The 20448-nt window shown below is 38.9% G+C and overlaps 1 protein-coding gene across 19 annotated transcripts in view; it reads right to left on the bottom strand.

The window, feature by feature from the left end:
* UNC79 (unc-79 homolog, NALCN channel complex subunit) overlaps positions 1-20448 on the bottom strand; it is a 280888-nt gene that overhangs the window by 205201 nt on the left and 55239 nt on the right. For 18 of the 19 annotated variants that reach the window (XM_054530438.2, XM_054530441.2, XM_024231534.3 and 15 more), the window contains 3 exons: positions 18790-18882; positions 10056-10111; positions 9244-9373 (listed from right to left, as the gene is read on the bottom strand). The exons of the other annotated variant lie outside the window; for it this stretch is intronic. In XM_054530438.2, the coding sequence (XP_054386413.2) occupies positions 9244-9373; positions 10056-10111; positions 18790-18882 (279 nt within the window). The remainder of the gene's footprint in view (positions 1-9243; positions 9374-10055; positions 10112-18789; positions 18883-20448) is intronic. 19 annotated transcript variants of the gene reach the window in all.

Below are 20448 nucleotides of genomic sequence, written 5' to 3'. Positions count from 1 at the left end.
GATGGTGAAATCCCGTCTCTACTAAAAATATAAAAATTAGCCAGGCATGGTGGCAGGTGCCTGTTATCCCAGCTACTCGGGAGGCTGAGGCAGGAGAATTGCTTGCACCCAGGAGGCAGAGGTTGCAGGTAGCTGAGATCGTGCCATTGCACTCCAGCCTGGGTGACAAGAGCGAAACTACATCTCAAAAAAAAAAAAAAAAAATTGTATACATTGAGAAAATAGCCTTAAGAAACAAAGGCAAAGCAAACATTTTCAGACAAACACTAACTGAGAAAACGTATCTTCAGTAGAATGGCACTAAAGGAAATCTAAAAGGATATTATTTTTAAAAACTTCAATCCCAGATAGGAGCTTAGAGATACAAAAAGGGAAAAATAGCAAGAAAAAGGAAAATATAATCTAACTGACTGCACTGAACAACAGTAATTATGTTTTGTAGAATGTATATATATATGTATATATATAAAATAAAGTATAGCATGGAAGTCAGGAGGGAGTAAATGGAGTTAAAATCTTCTGCCACTTTACGCAAAAATATAAAAGTACTACTTTATACTGGACACTGATAAGTCAAGAATGCATGATATAATCTCTAGGGTAATGATTGAAAGAATAGTAGAGGACTAAATAACTTACTAAGCCAAAGATGAGGTGATGAAATATTTAAATATACTTAATCAGTGCAAAAGAGGCAAAAAAAAAAAAGAGAAAAAAGAAAAAAGCAGCAGGAAAAATAGATTACAATAGAAAATTGTGGATTTAAAGTCAAATATACCAGTAACTACATTACACATATATGGGCTAAATGCTCCAATTAAAAGGCAAAAATTGTAAGTATTGAGTTTAAAGAACTATATGCTGATTACAAGACACACATAAAATATAAGAATACAAAAAAAAATTGAAAATTAAAAGATGGGAAAAGTTATACCATGCAAACACTCATGAAAGCTGGTATAGCTACATTAGTATAAGACAAAGTAGATTTTAACACAAAAAGTATTAGAAGAGATAAAGACATGCACATCATAATGGTAAAAGTTTCAATTAGCTGGGAAGATACTGCATTCTAAACTTGTATACACCTAATAATGGAGCCTGAAAATATATAATGCAAACACTGACAGAACTACAAAGAGGAATAGACAAATCCACAGTCATAGCAAGAGATTTTTAACACCCTGCTCTTGGTAACAGATAGAAGAAATGGGCAAAAATATAATAAGAATATACAGGATTTGAATTAAACAATTACAAATTTGATTTCATTGACACATGTAAAACACTGCACAAACAACTGCCAAATAGAAGTTCTTTTTACATTCTTGAGTTCTTTTAAAGTTCTTTACACAGCAACATTTACAAAAATGACCACATGTTCAACCCTAAAGAAAGTGTTAAAAATGTCAATGGAATGAAACAATACAAAGTATGTTATCTGACCACAGAAGGATAAAACTATAAATCTCCTTCTAAATGACCCATGGGCCAAAGAAGAAACCAGGAAGGATTTAGAAATCAGCATAGCACAGGATTTAGGAATCAGCATAGCACAGTGAGATTTAAGTCACTGCAATAAGGCAAGAAGACATAAAAGGCTTATGGATTGAGAAACAGACATTAAATGTGTATTATTCAACAATAATATAATTGTGCATATTAAAGTAATTTTTAAGCAAGACTACCATAATAAATTATTAGAAGTGAAAGTGACTTAGCAAAGTTGCTGGATACAAGACCAATATACTAAAAATTAATTGCATCTACATACTAGCAACAAAGAGTTAGACAATGTAATTTTTAGAACATATATAATTGACAATAATATTCTAAAAATAAATATCTAGGAATAAACTACATGAGAGATATGCAAGACATCTACACATGTACATCTAGTAGAAAACTAGAGAAAGGATTGAGGGCAACTTAAAAAAAGCCTAAATAAATGAAGAGATATACCATGTTCATGGATTGGAAGATTCAATATTATAAAGAAGTCAGTTTCCCAAATTGATCAAGATTATCTCAACACAGATTCAAGATAATCCCAATCAAAATCCTAGCAGTATGAGTGTTTGTATATGTTTAACTTGAAAAACTCTTTAACTTAGCAAAGAGCTAGGAATAGGCAAGATATTATTGAAGGAGGAGGAAGAAATGAAGGAGGAGGAGGAGAAAGAACAGAAAGAGGAGAAGGTAGGTAAAGACAAGGAAGATGAAGAGAGCAATAATAACAAGGTAAAGGACTTGCACAGGTGGATATAAAATTTTATTATTAAGCTACAGTAATTAAAACAGTATGGTATTGGTAAAAGGAGAAATAAACCAGTTGTACTAAGAATCCAGAGACAGAACCATTTTTAAATAGACACTTGATTTATGACAAAAATGGTACCACAGAGTAGTAAGGAAAGAATAATATTTTCAATAAACAATGTTGAGTCAACTGGCCATCCATAAGAGAAGAGATTGGCCGTTACCTCATATCATATAGAAAAATTAATTCCAGATACATCTAAAAGAAGAAAAACAAAGATTATAGAAGATGACAAAAAAGCATTATAATTTTGGGGTAGGGAAGGATTTTCTTAGATAGGACATGAAAAGGATTAAATATGAAGACAAAGAATGGGAAGTTGATAATATTAAAATAACTTTATTTAATGATAAGACATTATTCAGAAAATAAAAAAACAAGATATTTGCAACATGCAACATGTATAACTGACCAAGATCATATAAGAGGATGTTCAAATGGCAAATAAACATAGGAAGAAATGTTCAGCTTCACTAGTAATCAGGGAAATGCAAATTATAATCATAAGATACTTCTACACACCCTTGAAAATGGCTAAAATTTTTAAAACCAGCAAAACAAATAATAACCAAAATGTGGAAAATGAGACAAAAAGAACTCTCATACACTATTAATGAGAGGACAAATTAATACAGCTACTTTGGAAAGCTGTTTGCCATTATCCATTAAAGTTGGATATATGTACATCCTCCAATCCAGGAATTCCACCATAGGCACCTAACAGAAATGTATGCAAGTATGCACCAAAGGACATATACAAGGATGTTCATAGGAACATTATATATAAAAGCCAGAAAGTGGGAATAATCCAAAAGTCCACAAAAATATGAGACATCAATAGAATGGATAGGTAAACTATGGTACATTCATTTGGTAGGCACAGCAACAAAAAAATGAACAAAGTACAGTTATCCTCAACACCATGAACAAATCACATACATACAACACACACACACACACACACACACACACACACACACACACACACAAATAAATAATGGCTTATTCCATTTCTATAAAATTCTAAAAGAGACAAAACTAATCTTGGGTATTGGAAGTCATGTCAGTAGTTACCTTTGGGGTGTAAGAGGGAACATATGGTAGGACGTGGTCCATGAACACTTGTAAATTTGTGATTTTCTGCATGTATACAAGGCACAGGTAAAAACGTTTTAAAACATTTTTAATTATGTAGAGATAAGACTGAGTTAATAAAAAAGATAACTAGGAACTCAATGTGATATAAAAGAACTAGTAGACCTTCTTGCACTTAACTTGTATATAACTCAAAAATCCAGTTGTGGTGATGTGATATTTGGTAGCCTAGACCAAAATTTCACCTTGTAGTACTGTCTTGAGTTATTCTCTATCCGCTTTTGCAACAGTCTGTGTCTTAGAAAGATACAGTCCCTGTCTTGGAAATGTAGAGTCTATTTCTTGGAGATGTACATCTTGTGTAACATCTTTTGTCCTATAGTTCAAATGGAAACTAAAGAATAACTGCTGCTGTTCCTTACTAACAAAGGCTAAATTATTTTCTAGTTGGGACACTGTAACAGGAAAATTGCTCAATAATTTCTTTCTCTCCCACGGAAGCAGAGAAGCATAGAACAACATAATGGCTATTTTCATTGTCAAGAAACTTAAGTTATAATTTGTTGCATTTTTTTTAAACAGGAGAAAAAGTCATTTTAATTATATACATACACATGGGAGTCCCACAAAAATATGAGACATCAATTTTTTGCATCTTTTTTTTTTTTTTGAGACGTTGTCTTGCTCAGTCACCTAGGCTGGAGTGCAGTGGCACGATCTCAGCTCACTGCAAACTGCACCTCCCGGGTTCACACCATTCTCCTGCCTCAGCCTCCCGAGTAGCTGGGACTACAGGCGCCCACCACCACACCCAGCTAATTTTTTTTGTATTTTTAGTAGAGACAGAGTTTCACCATGTTAGCCAGGATGGTCTCTATCTCCTGACCTCGTGATCCACCCACCTCGGCCTCCCAAAGTGCTGGGATTACAGGCGTGAGCCACCATGCCCGGCCAATTTTTTCCATCTTTAAGGCCAAAATAATTGGAGCAGTTGTTGTTGATATACACTAATAAACCAAAAAGGAACAAACATTGTAGATCACCAAATTCTTGTTATTTGATCTTCTTTGTATGAGCTGTAAATATTCCTATGTTAACTATGTTTAGAAAATAATATATAATTCCTATACATATATGTGAAGTTAAAATTATGGTGAATTACTAACAATCATTAACCCTGTGTGTTCATAGCGATTCTTTAAACTTTCCTGTGTTTAACATCTTTTATCATAAATAGTTCGGAGGAGCCTTGTGTAATTACACACAATATGATCTTAATTGTAGTTTTTAAAGTTCACCAAAACCTGTAAATAAACCAAAATGTTAACAATAGTCATTTCTGGGTGGCGGTGTTGTTTTTCCTCCTTACATATTGCTATAATTTTTCTTTTTTTTTTTTTTGAGACGGAGTCTTGCTCTGTTGCCAGGATGGAGTGCAGTGGTGCGATCTCAGCTGACTGCAACCTCCGCCTCCTGGGTTCAAGCGATTCCCCTGCCTCAGCCTCCCAAGTAGCTGGGATTATAGGCACGTGCCACCACGCCCAGCTAATTTTTTGTATTTTGGTAGAGATGGGGTTTCACCATGTTGGCCAAGATGGTCTTGATCTCCTGACCTCATGATTTGCACACCTCGGCCTCCCAAAGTGCTGGGATTACAGGCGTGAGCCACTGCACCGGCCACATTACTGTAATTTTTCTATAAGTAAATTTTCCTTTTTAAAAAAAAATTTTGCTTTTTATTTTTTTTAATTTATTTTTATGTTTTTGAGATGGAGTCTTGGTCTGTCGCCCAGGCTTCAGTGCAATGGTGCAATCTCGGCTCACTGCAACCTTTGCCTACCAGGTTCAAGGGATTCTCCTGCCTCAACCCCCCAGTAGCTGAGATCACAGGCTTGCACCACCACGCCTGGCTAATTTTTGTATTTTTAGTAGAGCTAGGGTTTCACCATGTTGGCCAGGCTGGTCTCCAACTCCTGACCTCAGGTGATCCACCTGCCTCTGCTTCCCAAAGTGCTGGGATTATAGGCATGAGCCACCACACCTGGCCAAATTTTTACTTTTTAAAGAGGAAATGCTGTAAATCACTGGGAAAACAAACAAAAGTTGCTGGTTCCTAAGAAAGCGTTTCATCTTTGAGATTCTAAGTTAATAAAATCCATACAATTTTCATTAAGAATATTTGGGGTTATAGTGCCATTTAAATACTGGTGATACTCTGTGGTATGTCTTGCAGTAGGCATTGCAGACAATTTCTAATGCTTTACCTAATGTTTAAAGAACTGAATTGAAAAAAGTGATGTAACACAGTTAAAGTAGAAAAATGTGGGGCTCAAATTCAATCTGTGCCCTTATTATTTGTGTGAATTTAGGCATGTTACTTAAACTCTGTGTCCCACTCCTCATCTGTAGAACAGAAATAGGACAACTGACTTCCCAACATTTTTGTAAGGTTTAATTGAGAAAACATCTGTAAAACCCATTATGGTGCCTGGTCCATAGATTGTCTTCAATTAGGAGAGGGCTAAAAAAAATTAGATAATATAATAAGCAGCTAAACAATGTCTGACCAGCAGCCAGTGCTGGATAAGTAGTAATCTATAGACCAGAATGATTTTTTTTCTGTGATCTTCTGTTTCCTACACAGAATGTCATGGTCTACTAGAATGGGAGTTTCAAGAGAACTACTTCCCCAGTACCTAGGACAGTGCCTGGAGGGCAGCAGGCATCCCATAACAGACTGCTGAAAGAATGGAAGCATGAACGCATCATTGCAAGGATGGACTGAAGAATGAATGCCCTCAGACAGAGACATCTTGGTACACTAAGATGAAAGTTGCTCTGGTTGTAGTGGGCATAGGCTGAGCTATTTCAGTAAAGACAGGTTTGACTGAACCTTCTTTGGGCAATGGCCACGGGGATGGGTGGAAGTGGCTGTCAGTTTGCTGGGTTTTTGAGATGCTCTGAACAGGCAAATCTCATCAAGTGGCTTCTCCATCTAAAACCTGTGCCTGGCGTCCCTTTGCTGTTAGGATAAAATCCAAACTCCTTCCCAGGCCTATCAGCCTCTCTGCTCATCTCTGGCTACTCTCCTCCTCTCACTCCAATATCTGGCTACATTGGACTTTTTCCAATTCCTAAATACTATCGTGCTATCTTCTGCCTGCAGTACCTTCTGCCTTGCAACTCACACTTTATTCACTCATGCCTCACCCGTTTCTGACATCCAGTGTGTACATATCCTTCAGGTACCAGCTTAAATGTCACTTACTTGAGAATCTGCCTTAACAAATACCCCTTCCCAAACATGCCCACATCCCGGTGAGGTTAGAGACCCTTCCTGTGTGTCCCCACAGCTCTCTGTATTTGTTCTACTTTAGCACTTATTACCCTGTAAGGCAGTTTTGGGGTCTTTCCCCAACAATTAGAATGTAAGCTCCAAGATATTAATGATTTTCATGTTTTCTTTACTGTTTCACCAAGAGTGCCTAGAATAATGCCTGCCTAATAGTAGACATTCCATAATTATTTGTTCAATAAAATGAATGGATTTCCATGTCTAGATTGTAGTAAGTTCCATTAGACCTGGTTTTGTGTTGGTTCCTGTATTATTAACAGGAAGTACAGTGTCTGGCACAGAGTAGTTACTCATTAAATATTTATCGAATAAATAAATGTTATTTAATACTGATTATCCATTTATACTTCACGTAAGTGCTTATTTCAGGGATCAAATGAGAAGTAGTTAGTGTCAAATGTTTCAGTTTTTTCACCTTTTATTCTATTAATGCTTCTGTATGTTGTGCTGCTTTTACATTCCAATCCTTCACTTAGCAACACTCAAACATTCTCTGCTATCTATGATATACAGCACCAACGATACGAATTTCCAATTTTAAAAAATTTACTTACTATCTACCTTCATTGTTTTTATTATTGTTACCATGTATTTTGGGTTTAGAATAAGCCCACCAAGGGCCACCAAAAGCCCAAACAACAAGTATTACTATCTCTAACACTTGATTTTAAGTCTTTCATCAGGAACGTAAATCAGACACCTGAATTCAGTTAAATTCCCTTGAAAACCACCTCAAATCACCTTTGTAAATACCAATAATGCGAACAAAAAAGTAGATTCTCAGAACATCAGTGTGCAATCCTACAATAACTTGGAGAAAAGTCAACCTTGCAAAAATATCCATCTCTCTCATTTTCAGAAAATTATACCTACAATTAAGTGGGGCAAAAAGGTGAACAAGGGCATCAAAAACTCCATTAGCCATAGGTTTCTTCTTTGATTTAATAATATATATACATAAACAATCTCCTAGGACCTGGAGGTTGTTGATTTGTTTGTTTGTTTTGCAGGATTTTTTGGTAGATACCTGTCATTATATTTAAAGTTAATGTTCTTTTCTCATTATTAATTACACCAAAATTCATTCACTGTTGAATGGCTGAGCAACCAGGCTATTGGGGTCATTTTTTTGTTTGTTTTTTGAGACAGAGTCTCACTCTGTCACCCAGGCTGGAATGCAGTGGCGTGATCTCGGCTCACCACAGCCTCTGCCTCCTAGGTTCAAGCGATTCTCCTGCCTCAGCCTCCCAAGTAGCCAGGACTAGAGGCGTGTGCCACCACGTCCGGCTAAAATTTTTTTGTATTTTTAGTAGAGACGGGGTTTCACCATGTTGGCCAGGATGGTCTCAATCTCCTGACCTTGTGATCCACCCGCCTAGGCCTCCCAAAGTGCTGGGATTACAGGTGTGAGCCACCGCACCTGACCTATTTTTTATTTTTTATTTATTATTATTATTATTATTATTATTATTATTATTGAGACAGAGTCTGGCTTAGTCACCCAGGCTGGAGTGCAGTGGCATGATCTTGGCTCATTGCAACCTCCTCCTCCTGGGTTCAAGTGATTCTTCTGCCTCAGCCTCCTGAGTAGCTGGGACTACAGGCACAAGCAACAAAACTGGCTAATTTTTGCATGTTGGCCAGGCTGGTCTCAAACTCTGGACCTCAGGTGATCCACCCGTCTCAGCTTCCCAAAGTGCTGAGATTACTACAGGCATGAGCCACTGCACCCAGCCTATCGGGGTCATTTAAATTTTTTTTTTTTTTTTTTTTTTTAGACAGAGTCTCGCTCTGCAGCTAGGCTGGAGTGCAGTGGTGCGATCTTGGCCCATTGCAATTTCCGCCTCCCAGATTCAAGCAATTCTCATGCCTCAGCCTCCCAGGTAGCTGGGACTACAGGCGCGCACCACCATGCCCGGCTAATTTTTGTATTTTTAGTAGAGACGGGGTTTCACCATGTTAGCCAGGATGGTCTACATCTCTTGACCTTGTGATCTGCCCTCCTTGGCCTCCCAAAGTGCTAGTATTACAGGCGTGAGCCACTGTGCCCAGTCTGGGTCATTTAATTTTTATTTAGTGCATGAGCTGGTGATATTGAAAGTGCTGCAAGTCTTCTTATCAGAGCAGAATCTGCTAGTTGGGGTTTCTGCTAAATGATGAGCAAATTTGCAGCATCACTCTCACTGCTCATCCCTGTGGAGTGATTAATGGTAGCCAGAGTTAAGACCCTCAGCCAGTGGTATAGCAAATGGGACTGAGACTTAAGGCAATTTGCCCTGATGCCATAAATGCTTTTGAAATTGATTTGAATTAATTCATCGTTAAACCACTTAGTTTCAGAAAGGATTTATGACCATGTCCAAAGGCATAGAAAATATAATCCAGCAAGATAAAAATATATGTATAAGTAGGTGAGGCCAGTGTGGCACAGGAGAAATACAGATGGGGCATCACAGGGCTCCTCTCCTCTTACCTGTGTACTGCAACCCCCTGTACTCGCTTATTGCCCCAGGAGGTTTTAAATTGGGCCAGTAGTGGAAAAGCATTTGCACAGCTGGAGGCTTCACTTGTGAAGGCCCATACGCAATCACATACAAAAGATCCTAAAGGAAACAGCAAGCATATTTTGACTTAGCATCATGAAATAAAAAGAAAGGTAGAGACTTCAACATTACCAAAGCAGTGAAAATTCTAATGGAGGGGTTGAGGTGAGTAATTTCCCTGGAATCTCATGCTTCATAGATTAGATCACATTAAAACATTATATTTTAATGATTTATTTATTTACTGGTCCTTCTGTAAATGAGCCCTCACAGGTAGAGTACAAAGTACTTTATCTTCTAACAAATTCATCTCTAATCAGATTGATGCTAAAGAAAGATTTTAGAATAGCATAAGACAGTTTGCCAAATACCGTATTTGAAAAAACATTTCCCTAATCACATTTCTTAAACATTCACATCCCCTATTTGAAAGAGGACACATTCTCAAGCAACCTTTCAAATTAAATAAAATTGTTTGTCATAACATATAATATTAGCTTAATTCCAAGAATAAGATACGTCCAATTACTTTATCCATCAAGACACGATGTTCTTAAAGTACCATTTCTGCTCTAAATGATAAATAATTAACCATTAAAGAAAGAATTTTAGGTTCTGCCACATCAAAATAATAGGACGTCAATAAATTTGACCTAAACAACAGTTTTAATATGTAAACAGTTTTTACTGTATTATACAAATTAAGTTTGTGACTATGGGTTAAATTTGACCCAAAACTTACTTTCCAGACTTCTTGTTTATATTTCATGAGGCATTCCAGTAATTGACAATGATACACTGTAATGTAGAAAATGTAATTCGTACATGAAATGTAAACACCAGACAAAACATCCTTTGATATATATATATATAAGAAATTACTTCAATATGACTTTTCAGTCTCTAATCATTAAATTAGAAATAACTTCTCTCCATATATTCATACTTAAAAAATATCACATAAGCCCTTGACTTTATCAAGCTTTGTCCCAAGGTCCTTGAGAAGTATTTCATGCTTCATGTTAACAATGGAAATATTTTTAATGTCGGTAGTAATCATACATTCATAAAATAAACTTGTATCAACATAAGATCTACATAGGAAAAAAAACTAGCCCAACAGAATCATAATAAAAGCTCACATTTACTGAGCATTCATTATTTGCTAGATACCGTAGAAAGAGCTTTATATGTATTATCTCACAATTGCCATGGTGCAGTTAGGAAACTAAGGCTCAGTTTCCAACTTGCCCAAGGTTGAATGGATAGCAAGTGACAGACTTGATGGATTAGAGTGTGGTTTTATAATTTCATCACCTGTTCCATCTTCTAGAGGAATTTTTAAAAGCTACATGACAGCAAGCTTCCTTGATTTGCCTCTCTTCACTTGGGGAACAAAGATACTTTCAACCTAGTTAGACGCCTTTTGATACCTTCCCTAATCTATATTCCAGGCCTACGCTGACATTGAAGCAGTTCACACTTTATTCACCAATGACCTCCATGTCATTCAATCCAATGGACATTTTTCAGTCCTCATCTTACTTGACTTTTCAGCCACATTCAGTAGTGCTGACTACTGTCTCCTTTTTGAAACACTCCTTGGCTTCATATGAATGACCCTCCCCTGTCACCTGTGGTGGACAACACTGTTGCTACTCAACTGCTATCAACACCCTTTTTTTCTTGTCCATTTGCCAATTTATATGGTTAAGCTGTGTCCCCACCCAAATCTCATCTTGAATCGTAATCCCCAGCTTTTAGGAAGAGACCTAGTGGGAAGTGATTGGATCGTGGGGGCAGTTCGCCCCATGCTGTTCCCGTGATAGTGAGTGAGTTCTCCCGAGATCTGATGTTTTCATAGAGGCAGTTTTCCCTGCACTTGCTAGCTGTCTCATTCCTGCCACCATGTGAAGAAGGTCTTTGCTTCCCCTTCACCTTCTACCATGATTGTAAGTTTCCTGAGGCCTCCCCAGCCATGCGGAACTGTGAGTCAATTAAACCTCTTTTCTTTATAAATTACTCAGTCTCTGGCAGTTCTTTATAGCAGTGTAAAAACAGACTAAGACACCAATACACAGACTACAAAAGCAAGATACTTTCCCAGAGCTCTTTGCAGCTAGAGGTGGCCATGTGACTCAGTTCTCGACAGTAAGAATGAAGAGAAAATCTGCTGGGGAGCTTCTGAGACATACTTTCTCCCTCTGACAAAACAAAAGAGGTACACCAGGAGACTTTTCTCTTAATGACTCTGCTTGATCCTATTACCTGTTTTGTAGTTATATGAGGTTATAATAACCTCCACAGTGGCAGCCTTCTTGCAAACCTGAGGGGAATTCCAAGATCTCAGCCCCCTGATATTGTGGAGCTATCTTCAGGACTTCCTATTAAGTAAACAACCAATGTGCTTATACTTTAAAGCCTCTGTCAGCCAAAGACAACAGCTGCAACCTCTCTGTCTCTTTGGAGAGCTCATCCTCTTCCACTGGGCCATGATCTGTTGAAGTTTCTGAAGGCCTAGTCACAGAACCACTCCACATTTCTTTCATTCTCTGCCCTCCCCTAAGCAATCTCACACTCATACACAACTTCAGCAGCCATCTATATGCAATTCAGGGAAGGTCACTGGACACTTGTGTGTGGGCTCAAAGTTCATTAGCTCTAGTTCAAAGCTCTGTTCTGAGCTCCAGACCCATAATACAACTACCTAATTACCAGCTCCTATCAGGTGTCTCAAAGATACCGTGAACACAACACGTCTGAAACAGATCTCAATATCTTCCCTCAGAGGCCTGATCTTCCTCTTCCAATGCCTCCTTTATCAGTGAGTAGAACCACTGTTACAGTTTGCATCTGTGTCTCCACCAAATCTCATGTTCAGTTGTAATCCCCAGTGTTGGAGGTAGGGCCTGGCGGAAGGTGATTGGATCATGGGGTGGGTCCTTCATGAATGGTTTAGCACCATCCCTTTGATGCTGTTCTCATGATAAAGTTCTCACAAGATCTGGTTGTTTAAAAGTGTGTGGCACCACGCCTGTAATCCCAGCACTTTGGGAGGCCAAGGCGCGTGGATCAAAACTCCTGAGGTCAGGAGTTCAAGACCAGCCTGGCCAACATGGTGAAACCCCGGCTCTACTAAAAATACAAAAAATTAGCTGGGTGTGGTCGTGGGTGCCTGTAATCCCAGCTACTTGGGAGGCTGAGGCAGGAGAATTGTTTGAACCTGGGAGGCGGAGGTTGCAGCGAGCTGAGATTGTGCCACTGCACTCCAGCCTGGGCAACAAGAGCAAAACTCTATCTCAAAAAAAAAAAAAAAAAAAAAATATATATATATATATATATATATATATATATATATGTGGCACCTCCCCTTCTCTCTCTTCCTCCTGCTCCAGCCATGTAAGACGTGCTTCCCCTTTGCCTTCTACCATGATTATGAGTTTTCTGAGGCCTCCCTTAGAGACAGGAGCCACTATGCTTCCAGTACAGCCTACAGAACCATGAGTCAATGACACCTCTTTTCTTTATAAATTACCCAGTCTCAGGTATTTCTTTATAGCAGTGCAACAACAAACTAATATGACCACCATGCATCTAGTGAGTGCATCCAGAAACCCACTCTAGCCAATATGTTACCAAGTCCTATCAATTTTACTTCCTAAATAGCTTTCAGAAAGATCTGCTTATTCTTCAGTTTCAATTGTCCCTGCCTTTGAAGTGCTTAGGCAAATGCAATGACCTCCTTCCAGGCCAATCTATATCCAGCCTGGCTTCTTTTCAATCCGTTCTCAACTGCAGTGGGGGTGACACACACCACAGCCCACTCAAAGCCGTTCAGCAGCTTCCCATTAGATTTGGAATAAAAACAGGCCTCCCTAACAGAGCTCACAACACCCTGCATGTTCCAGCCCATGGAACTCTAAGTCTAGTGTCACACCAGGGAGCCCTCACTCTGAGTTCCAGCTACACTGATCCTTCAGTCTCAGCTGTTTGCCAGACTCCCCCGTGACACATGAGATTCCTCTTCCTGAACCACCTCCCCCTCCTTGTAGGCCTTGTTCACATTACTCACCCTGCAGTTCTCAAACCAAAGGTTACTTCCTCAAAGAAGCCCTCCTGACTTCCTCAATAAAAGTAAAATTTCCTTTTATAACATTTTATAGTATAACATACTTGAAGCACTTGTCACAAGCGAAACTTTACACTTGATTTTATGATTATTTGATTGTCTTCTCACCTCTCAGCCCAACCATATGATAAGCTTCCTGAGATGAGGATGGGGTCAGTCCCATGTCAGTAACCATGGAGACCCCAGTGCCTAGCACATGGTGGATACTCAGTGACTACTGATTGAATGGTCGCTCTAGAATTGGAAATTTGGTCTTAAGCCATCACTGAATTCTCAAGCGCAGATGTTCCAAGACACTTTCTTGTACATAGTGTCTGCTGATCTCCACAGGTCTGCTATATGAACCTTGTTCAGAGCCGTCACTGACCCATGAACATACCTGGACAGTTCCTTTGTTAAAACAGCTTCCCCTCCCAGAATGCCCCCATTTACCTTATCAATAAAAACTCTGTCCAGCCAGGCATGGTGGCTCATGCCTGTAATCCCAGCACTTTGGGAGGCCAAGACAGGTGGATCACTTGAGGTCAGGAGTTCGAGGCCAGTCTGGCCAACATGATGAAATCCCGTCTCTACTAAAAATACAAAAATTAGCTGGGCATGGTGGCATGTGCCTGTAGTCCCAGATACTGGGGAGGCTGAGGCAGGAGAATTGCTTGAACCCGGGAGGCAGAGGTTGCAGTGAGCCGTGCCACTGCACTCCAGCCTGGGCAACAAAGTGAGATTCCATCTCGAAAAATAAAACAAAACAAAACTCTGTTCATAATTTAAAACTCATCCTTGGCCCAAGTGACACAAAATCTTTTCTAATCATTTCAATCCATACAGCTCCCTCCTTCTGATAAATTAACCCTGTCTAACATATTTATTTAGTACTCCTATGTACTACATTACATTGTTAACTAATGACTTATGTAAATATGCCTGATCTTCCCAATTAGACATAAGCTTCATAGCAAGTACCATATCTTATGTTTTTGTGTGGTTTTCACAAGGCCTAGCACAGAGCCCTGTATATAGAAGGTGCTCAATGAATGCTGGTTACTTAAGTAAGGATTGTGCTCTATCCTTGATACACAATCAGCTAAAAAGACCAAGTTGCCAGTTGTGCTTCTTCCAATAAAAATTCAAACAACAGAACAATGACCTAGCACTTGGTCCCAGAGAGCCCCTGGTGGATATTGCCTCGCTTAAGTGCTTCCTATATCACAAGACTAGTTTTGGGTCCCAACTATGATTCCTGGTATACAGTAGCTGGTTATAAACATTTCCTCATGAACAAATGAAGATACAGATTTTAAAATAACAGATGCAACTCTACCTGACCACAGTAGTTTTCCAGTGAAATATTCAACTCAACATTCAACTCCAAGAAGAAAATGGCAAATTGTAGGGATTCACTATTTATTGAGAATTTACAATTTGTCAGTCACTAAAGTAAGCACTTTACATATATGTAACCCATTAAATCTTCACAGCAGCATTTTAAAGTACTGCAGGAAGAATTATTTCCATTTTATAGATGAGGACACTTGGTTTCAGGGGGTAAAAAACTTGCTCAAGTTCACTAACTGGCAATTTGCAGGTAAGCTCAGATGTAAATCCACATACGACTAATCTCAAAGCACCCTGCTTTACTACCCATCTAGCTTAGAAATTTGGGCCAAACTCTCATGATGAGCCTCTGATTAACTAGATTCCAAGTAAATGGTTTTATTAAGGACATAATATATAATAAATATAATATTTTGATTATTTTAAGCCAGACAGATATATAAAATATAATTTCCCCATATATATTTTAATTATATCTATATGATAATCATAAGAGATTTCTTACTTAAAGAATGCTACAGACTGAATGTTTGTGCCACCTCAAAATACTTCTGTTAAATCCAAACCCTCTAATGTGATACTAGGAAGTGGAGCCTTTAGGAGGTGGTCAGTGCCCTTATAAAAGAGGCCCCAGAGAAATCCCTTGCCCTTTTGTCATTTGAGGACACAGCAGAACGACAGCCATTCATGAACCAGGAAATGAGTTCTCACAGATCATCCAATCTACCAGCACCTTGATTTTGGACTTCCCAGCCCCTGGAACTATCAGAAACAAATGTGCATTGTCTGTAAGTCATCCAGTTTATAGAATTTTTGTTATAGCAACCCAAATGGACTAAAACAGAAAATTGGTACTGAGAAGTGGGGTGATGCTGTAACAAATAGCTAAAAATGTGGAAGCAGCTTTGGAACTGGCTAACAGGTAGGGGCTGGAAGAGTTTTGATGTGCAGGCTAGAAAAAAGCCTATATTGCCATGAATAGATCTTTAAAAGCAATTCTGGCAAGGGCTGAAAAAGAAAAGAGGAAAGCAGTAGAAAAAGCTTCAATCTTCTTTGAGAATACCTAAATGATCCTGAAGAGAATGTTAGTATAAATATGGGCAGCAAAGGTAATTCTGATGCGATCTCAGACAGAAATGAGGAACACATTACTGGAAGGTGGAGGAAAGGCCATCCTTGCTATAAAGTGACAAAGAACTTGGCTGAATTGTGTGCATGTCCTAGTGTTTTGTGGACAGTAGAACTTGTGAGTGATAAAATTGGATACTTGGCTAAGAAAATTTCTTAGCAAAGTGTTGAAGGAGCAGCTGGATTTCTTCTGACTGCTTATACTGTAATAAAATGTGAGGAGAGAGAATGATCCAAAGACAGAATTGTTAATCAAGGAGGAAGAAGAACTTAAAGATTTGGAAAACTCTCAGCCTATCTGTATTGAAAGGATGAAGAAGACTGTTAGGAAGAAAATGGGGAGAGTGTAGCCAAGGGACCATTTAATAAGATTAGTCAGCCATCTCAACAGAAGACAGGAGGTATTGTCCAAAACAATGGAAGAATGACCCCAGAGGCACGTCAGAAATCCTCTGCACTGTCCCTCCCATCACAGACCCAGAGTGCAAGGACCCTGGGGGAAAAATGGTTTCAGAGGAGAGGCCACCAGCACTTTTGAGACTTCAGGGCATGCCACTCCCTCACAAGGCACCTTCTTACATTGTAAAATTCAGTCCTATACTCCAGTGCCTCACTGTTCAGCTGCCCTTTGGGCAGAGCAGCATGCATTGTACCCAGCAAAGGCATGGGGGTGTAGTCACTTCCACCTAGATTTCAAAGGATGCCCAGGAGAGCTGGAACTCCACCCTGAGAGAGTCATGGGCACTGGACCCCAGCCTGCAGAGTGGGGCCCAGGAAGGGAACCACTGTGGGGGCCAGGGTCACTGTAGAGAGCCCCCACCAGGGCAATGCCCAGCAAGCCATGGAGGCAGAGCCACGCAAAGCCTTAGGGGCAGGGTCTTGGAGGCCCAACCCCTACACGGCAAAGCTGCCATGCAGGGCCACCACCTCAGTGGGTCCAGAAGACAAAACTCTTACCCCAGTGGGTTTGGAAGGTGGGACTTCCACACCAGTGGGCCTGGAAGGTGGAGCATCAAGTCAAAGAAGGCAATTTTCAAACCTTAAGGTATAATGTAGTTGGGTTTTAGACTTACTTGGAACCTGTTACCCCTTTTTTCTTTCCCATTTTGCCCTTTTGGATGGGAATGTCTATGCTATGCCTGTCCAACCATTGTATTTTGGAAGCATATAACTTGTTTGATTTCATAGGCTCACAGCTGGAGAGGAAATTGCCTCACCCATATCTGATTTAGATGGTATTCACATGAGACTTTGGACTCTTGCGTTCATGCTGAAATGAGTTACGATTTTTGGGGCTATTGAGATGGAATGAATGTTTTGCATATGAGAATAACACGAATTTCGGAAAATAGGGTGGAATACTATAGACTAAATGCTTGTGTCCTCTCAAAATTTATATGTTGCCAGACATGGTGGCTTATGCATGTAATCCCAGTACTTTGGGAGTCCAAGGCAAGAGGATCACTTGAGGTCTGGAGCTTGAGGCCAGTCTGGGAAACATAATGAGACCTGTCTCTAAAAAAATTTAAAAATTAGCCAGATGTGGTAACACATGCCTGTAGTCCCAGCTACTCAAGAGGCTGAAGAAGGAGAATCGCTTGAGCCAGGGAGGTCAAGGCTGCAGTGAGCCATAATTGCACCACTGCACTCTAGCCTGAGTGACAGAGTAAGACTCTGTATCTAAAAAAAAAAATTTAAATTTGTATGTTAAACCCTAACCCTCAAAGTGATGGTATTCAGAGTTGGGGCCTTTAGGAAGTAATTAGGTCATTAGGGCAGAGCCCTTATGCATGAGATTACTGCCTTTATAAAAGAGGACCCCGAGAATTCCCTTTCCCTCCCACCGTTTAAGGACACAACACAAAGATGGCCATCCATGAACTAGAAAGCAGGCCCTCACCAGACATCACCTCTGCTGGCACCTTGATTATGGACTTCCCAGCCTCCAGAAATGAGAGAAATAAATGTTTACTACTTATCAGCCACTCTGTTTATATTTTGGTTACGGCCCAATGGACTAAGACAGAAGATGACACTCCAAACTAAGAAGCATTCAGATTTTGAAATAAAAATTTTTTTCTCATTCTGAGTCAGAAGTTCAATTACTATTTATTACGTAATTAAGTAGATAGCAAAAAAAACACAGTGCCACTGGATTTGTTTACTTTCCAAATAAACATGAAATGAAAATAAAAATGAGTTTACATCTTAGCACATGTTTTGGTCAGTTTTCCAAAGTTATCTGCAATTATACTGACAAATGGAAATCAAACAGAGTAAATGTGAAAATCTGTCCAACATCACTAGTAATGGAAGAACTACAAATCAAAACAATGAGATATTAATATTCATCTGTCTAACTCTACACAAATTTTATAAGAATAATAATGACAAATCACAATGAGACAAGTACTTTCACATACTATTGGAAATATTGAAAATTTCTCAAGTCCTTTAACTCATTAATCCCTCTCTTGTTGGTTTATTCTAAGGAAATAATCAGAAATATAGTAAAAGGTTTATGTTTAAGGATATTTGGGTGTACTGGGGTAGCCAATTTACCAAAATATTAACAGTGGTTATCTTTTGTTCTTAGAATTGCAGGTGATTTTTATGTTTCTAATTTTACTATTTCTGTATACTTATATTCAATCCATTTCCAGTCAACGTCTAAAATTGTGTCCTCAAATATTCTAAAAATATCACTAGCCTGCAGGATCATTGCTAATAGCAATAGGCAAGATAAATTGATTCCAACTCAAAAGTCTGTTTTCTACACATCTCCATGATGATGACATTCTCACATGAGAACATCTAGCCTGCTTGTTTGATGTCTTGTTTAATTATTGGCACTAGAATTAGTCAAACCATTCCAATTTCCGCTTACCTGGATTGGATGTGTACTGCATTGCAATCATTAGCATGGATGATGCAGAGAGGTTAACATGGGCAGGTACACCTTCTCTCCTTGAGGAGCCCACTGCAACCAAGAGTTCTTTGATTAGACACAATTTAATCTCTACATATACCTGTTACTTTGCACAGAGCATGAGAGATAAGAAGGAACTTTAAAAAAAAAAAAAGCTCCAATAAAGCTAATGGAAGTTTTGTACAAATGAAACCACAAAATGTGTCCTGGCATACAAATGCTACAGTTGTCATCTCCATAGGAAAATTGAGTGAGAATCTATAAGGAGACAGAACAGTGCCAGAAAGTGATGTAATGGCTTTATCAGAGTTGTACTTAGATAGGATCTCTACCCCCATGATGTTTGTATTTAGATGGAAAAGAAAGAAAAAACAGAATCCTCTGTGTGCCCAAAGATAAAGACATATTGAAGGGTACCCCAATGAGAAAATGAAAAGGAAAGGTTTTTAAACTCAAATTGAATGTATTAATTTTTAGAGATGCAGATGAAATAATAGTTTAATTATAATGTATAACATAATTTAGTTACAATACAAATTCTAAATCACATATTATAAAAAATAATTATATATTAATTTAAAAATTTTCAATTTTCACATATCATTAAACAGTTTCATTCAAACCTTCACATGTAACTTCATCATCAATGTCTTCATTACCATGAGAACCACTTTTTTAGTTTTCCAGAGCTTACCATCTTCATATTCATCTGAGTTGTTTGAAATAAAGCAATTTTTGAATCTGTGAATAACACAGTTGCTGGGCATTTTATCCTACACCAACAAGCATCAAATCACAGAGCAAACTGGCTTCTCCAAAATCCATCTGATCGCTGTATAATCATGGTCTCCACTCACAAAGTGCTTTTAAGACATCTTTAAGTGGCTTGTTTAAGATGACTTCAAATACCATATTAAATTTCTTTGTCTCTCATGTTTAAGAGAGTGTATCCGGTCACCCCTTTAAGTATTCAAAAGTAGCACTGATGGAAGTCATTTGGGGAAATACATTGTCTCCCAAGAGGATTTCCTTTCTTTTTTTTTGTTGTTTTTTTTTTCTTAGACAGTCTCACTCTTGTTGCCCAGGCTGGAGTGCAGTGGCACAATCTCAGCTCACTGCAACCTCCAACCCCCGGGTTCAAGCGATTCTCCTGCCTCAGCCTCCCCAGTAGCTGGGATTACAGATGCCCGCCCCCACACCCGGCTAATTTTTGTATTTTTAGTAGAGATGGGTTTCACCATCTTGGCCAGGCTAGTCTTGGGCTCCTGACCTCGTGATCCACCCACCTCGGCCTCCCAGAGTGCTGGGATTACAAGCGTGAGCCACTGTGCCTGGCCCCGAGAGGACTTTCTTATTTCAAACACAGTAATTGAGAGAGGACCCACCACAGGAGAAACTTTATTAGGACTCAAATATAAAATAAATTCCTCTTTTCTCAGGGAAAATTGCAGAAGTAGAAGAAACCTCGCCTTACACTTGGGCTTGTGTGGCAGTGTCAAGCATGAACGGAATGGTGTGCAGAGAGCATAAAACCCTCAAAAAGTCAACCCTTAGATTTCTAAACATAAGACAGAAGACCACTGCCACGGGCAACAACAAAAAGCAAATAACCTCAAA

The sequence above is a fragment of the Pongo abelii genome, chromosome 15 (assembly GCF_028885655.2).
Source record: "Pongo abelii isolate AG06213 chromosome 15, NHGRI_mPonAbe1-v2.0_pri, whole genome shotgun sequence".
Lineage (NCBI taxonomy): Eukaryota > Metazoa > Chordata > Mammalia > Primates > Hominidae > Pongo > Pongo abelii.
This window is presented reverse-complemented; position numbering and strand designations above follow the sequence as displayed.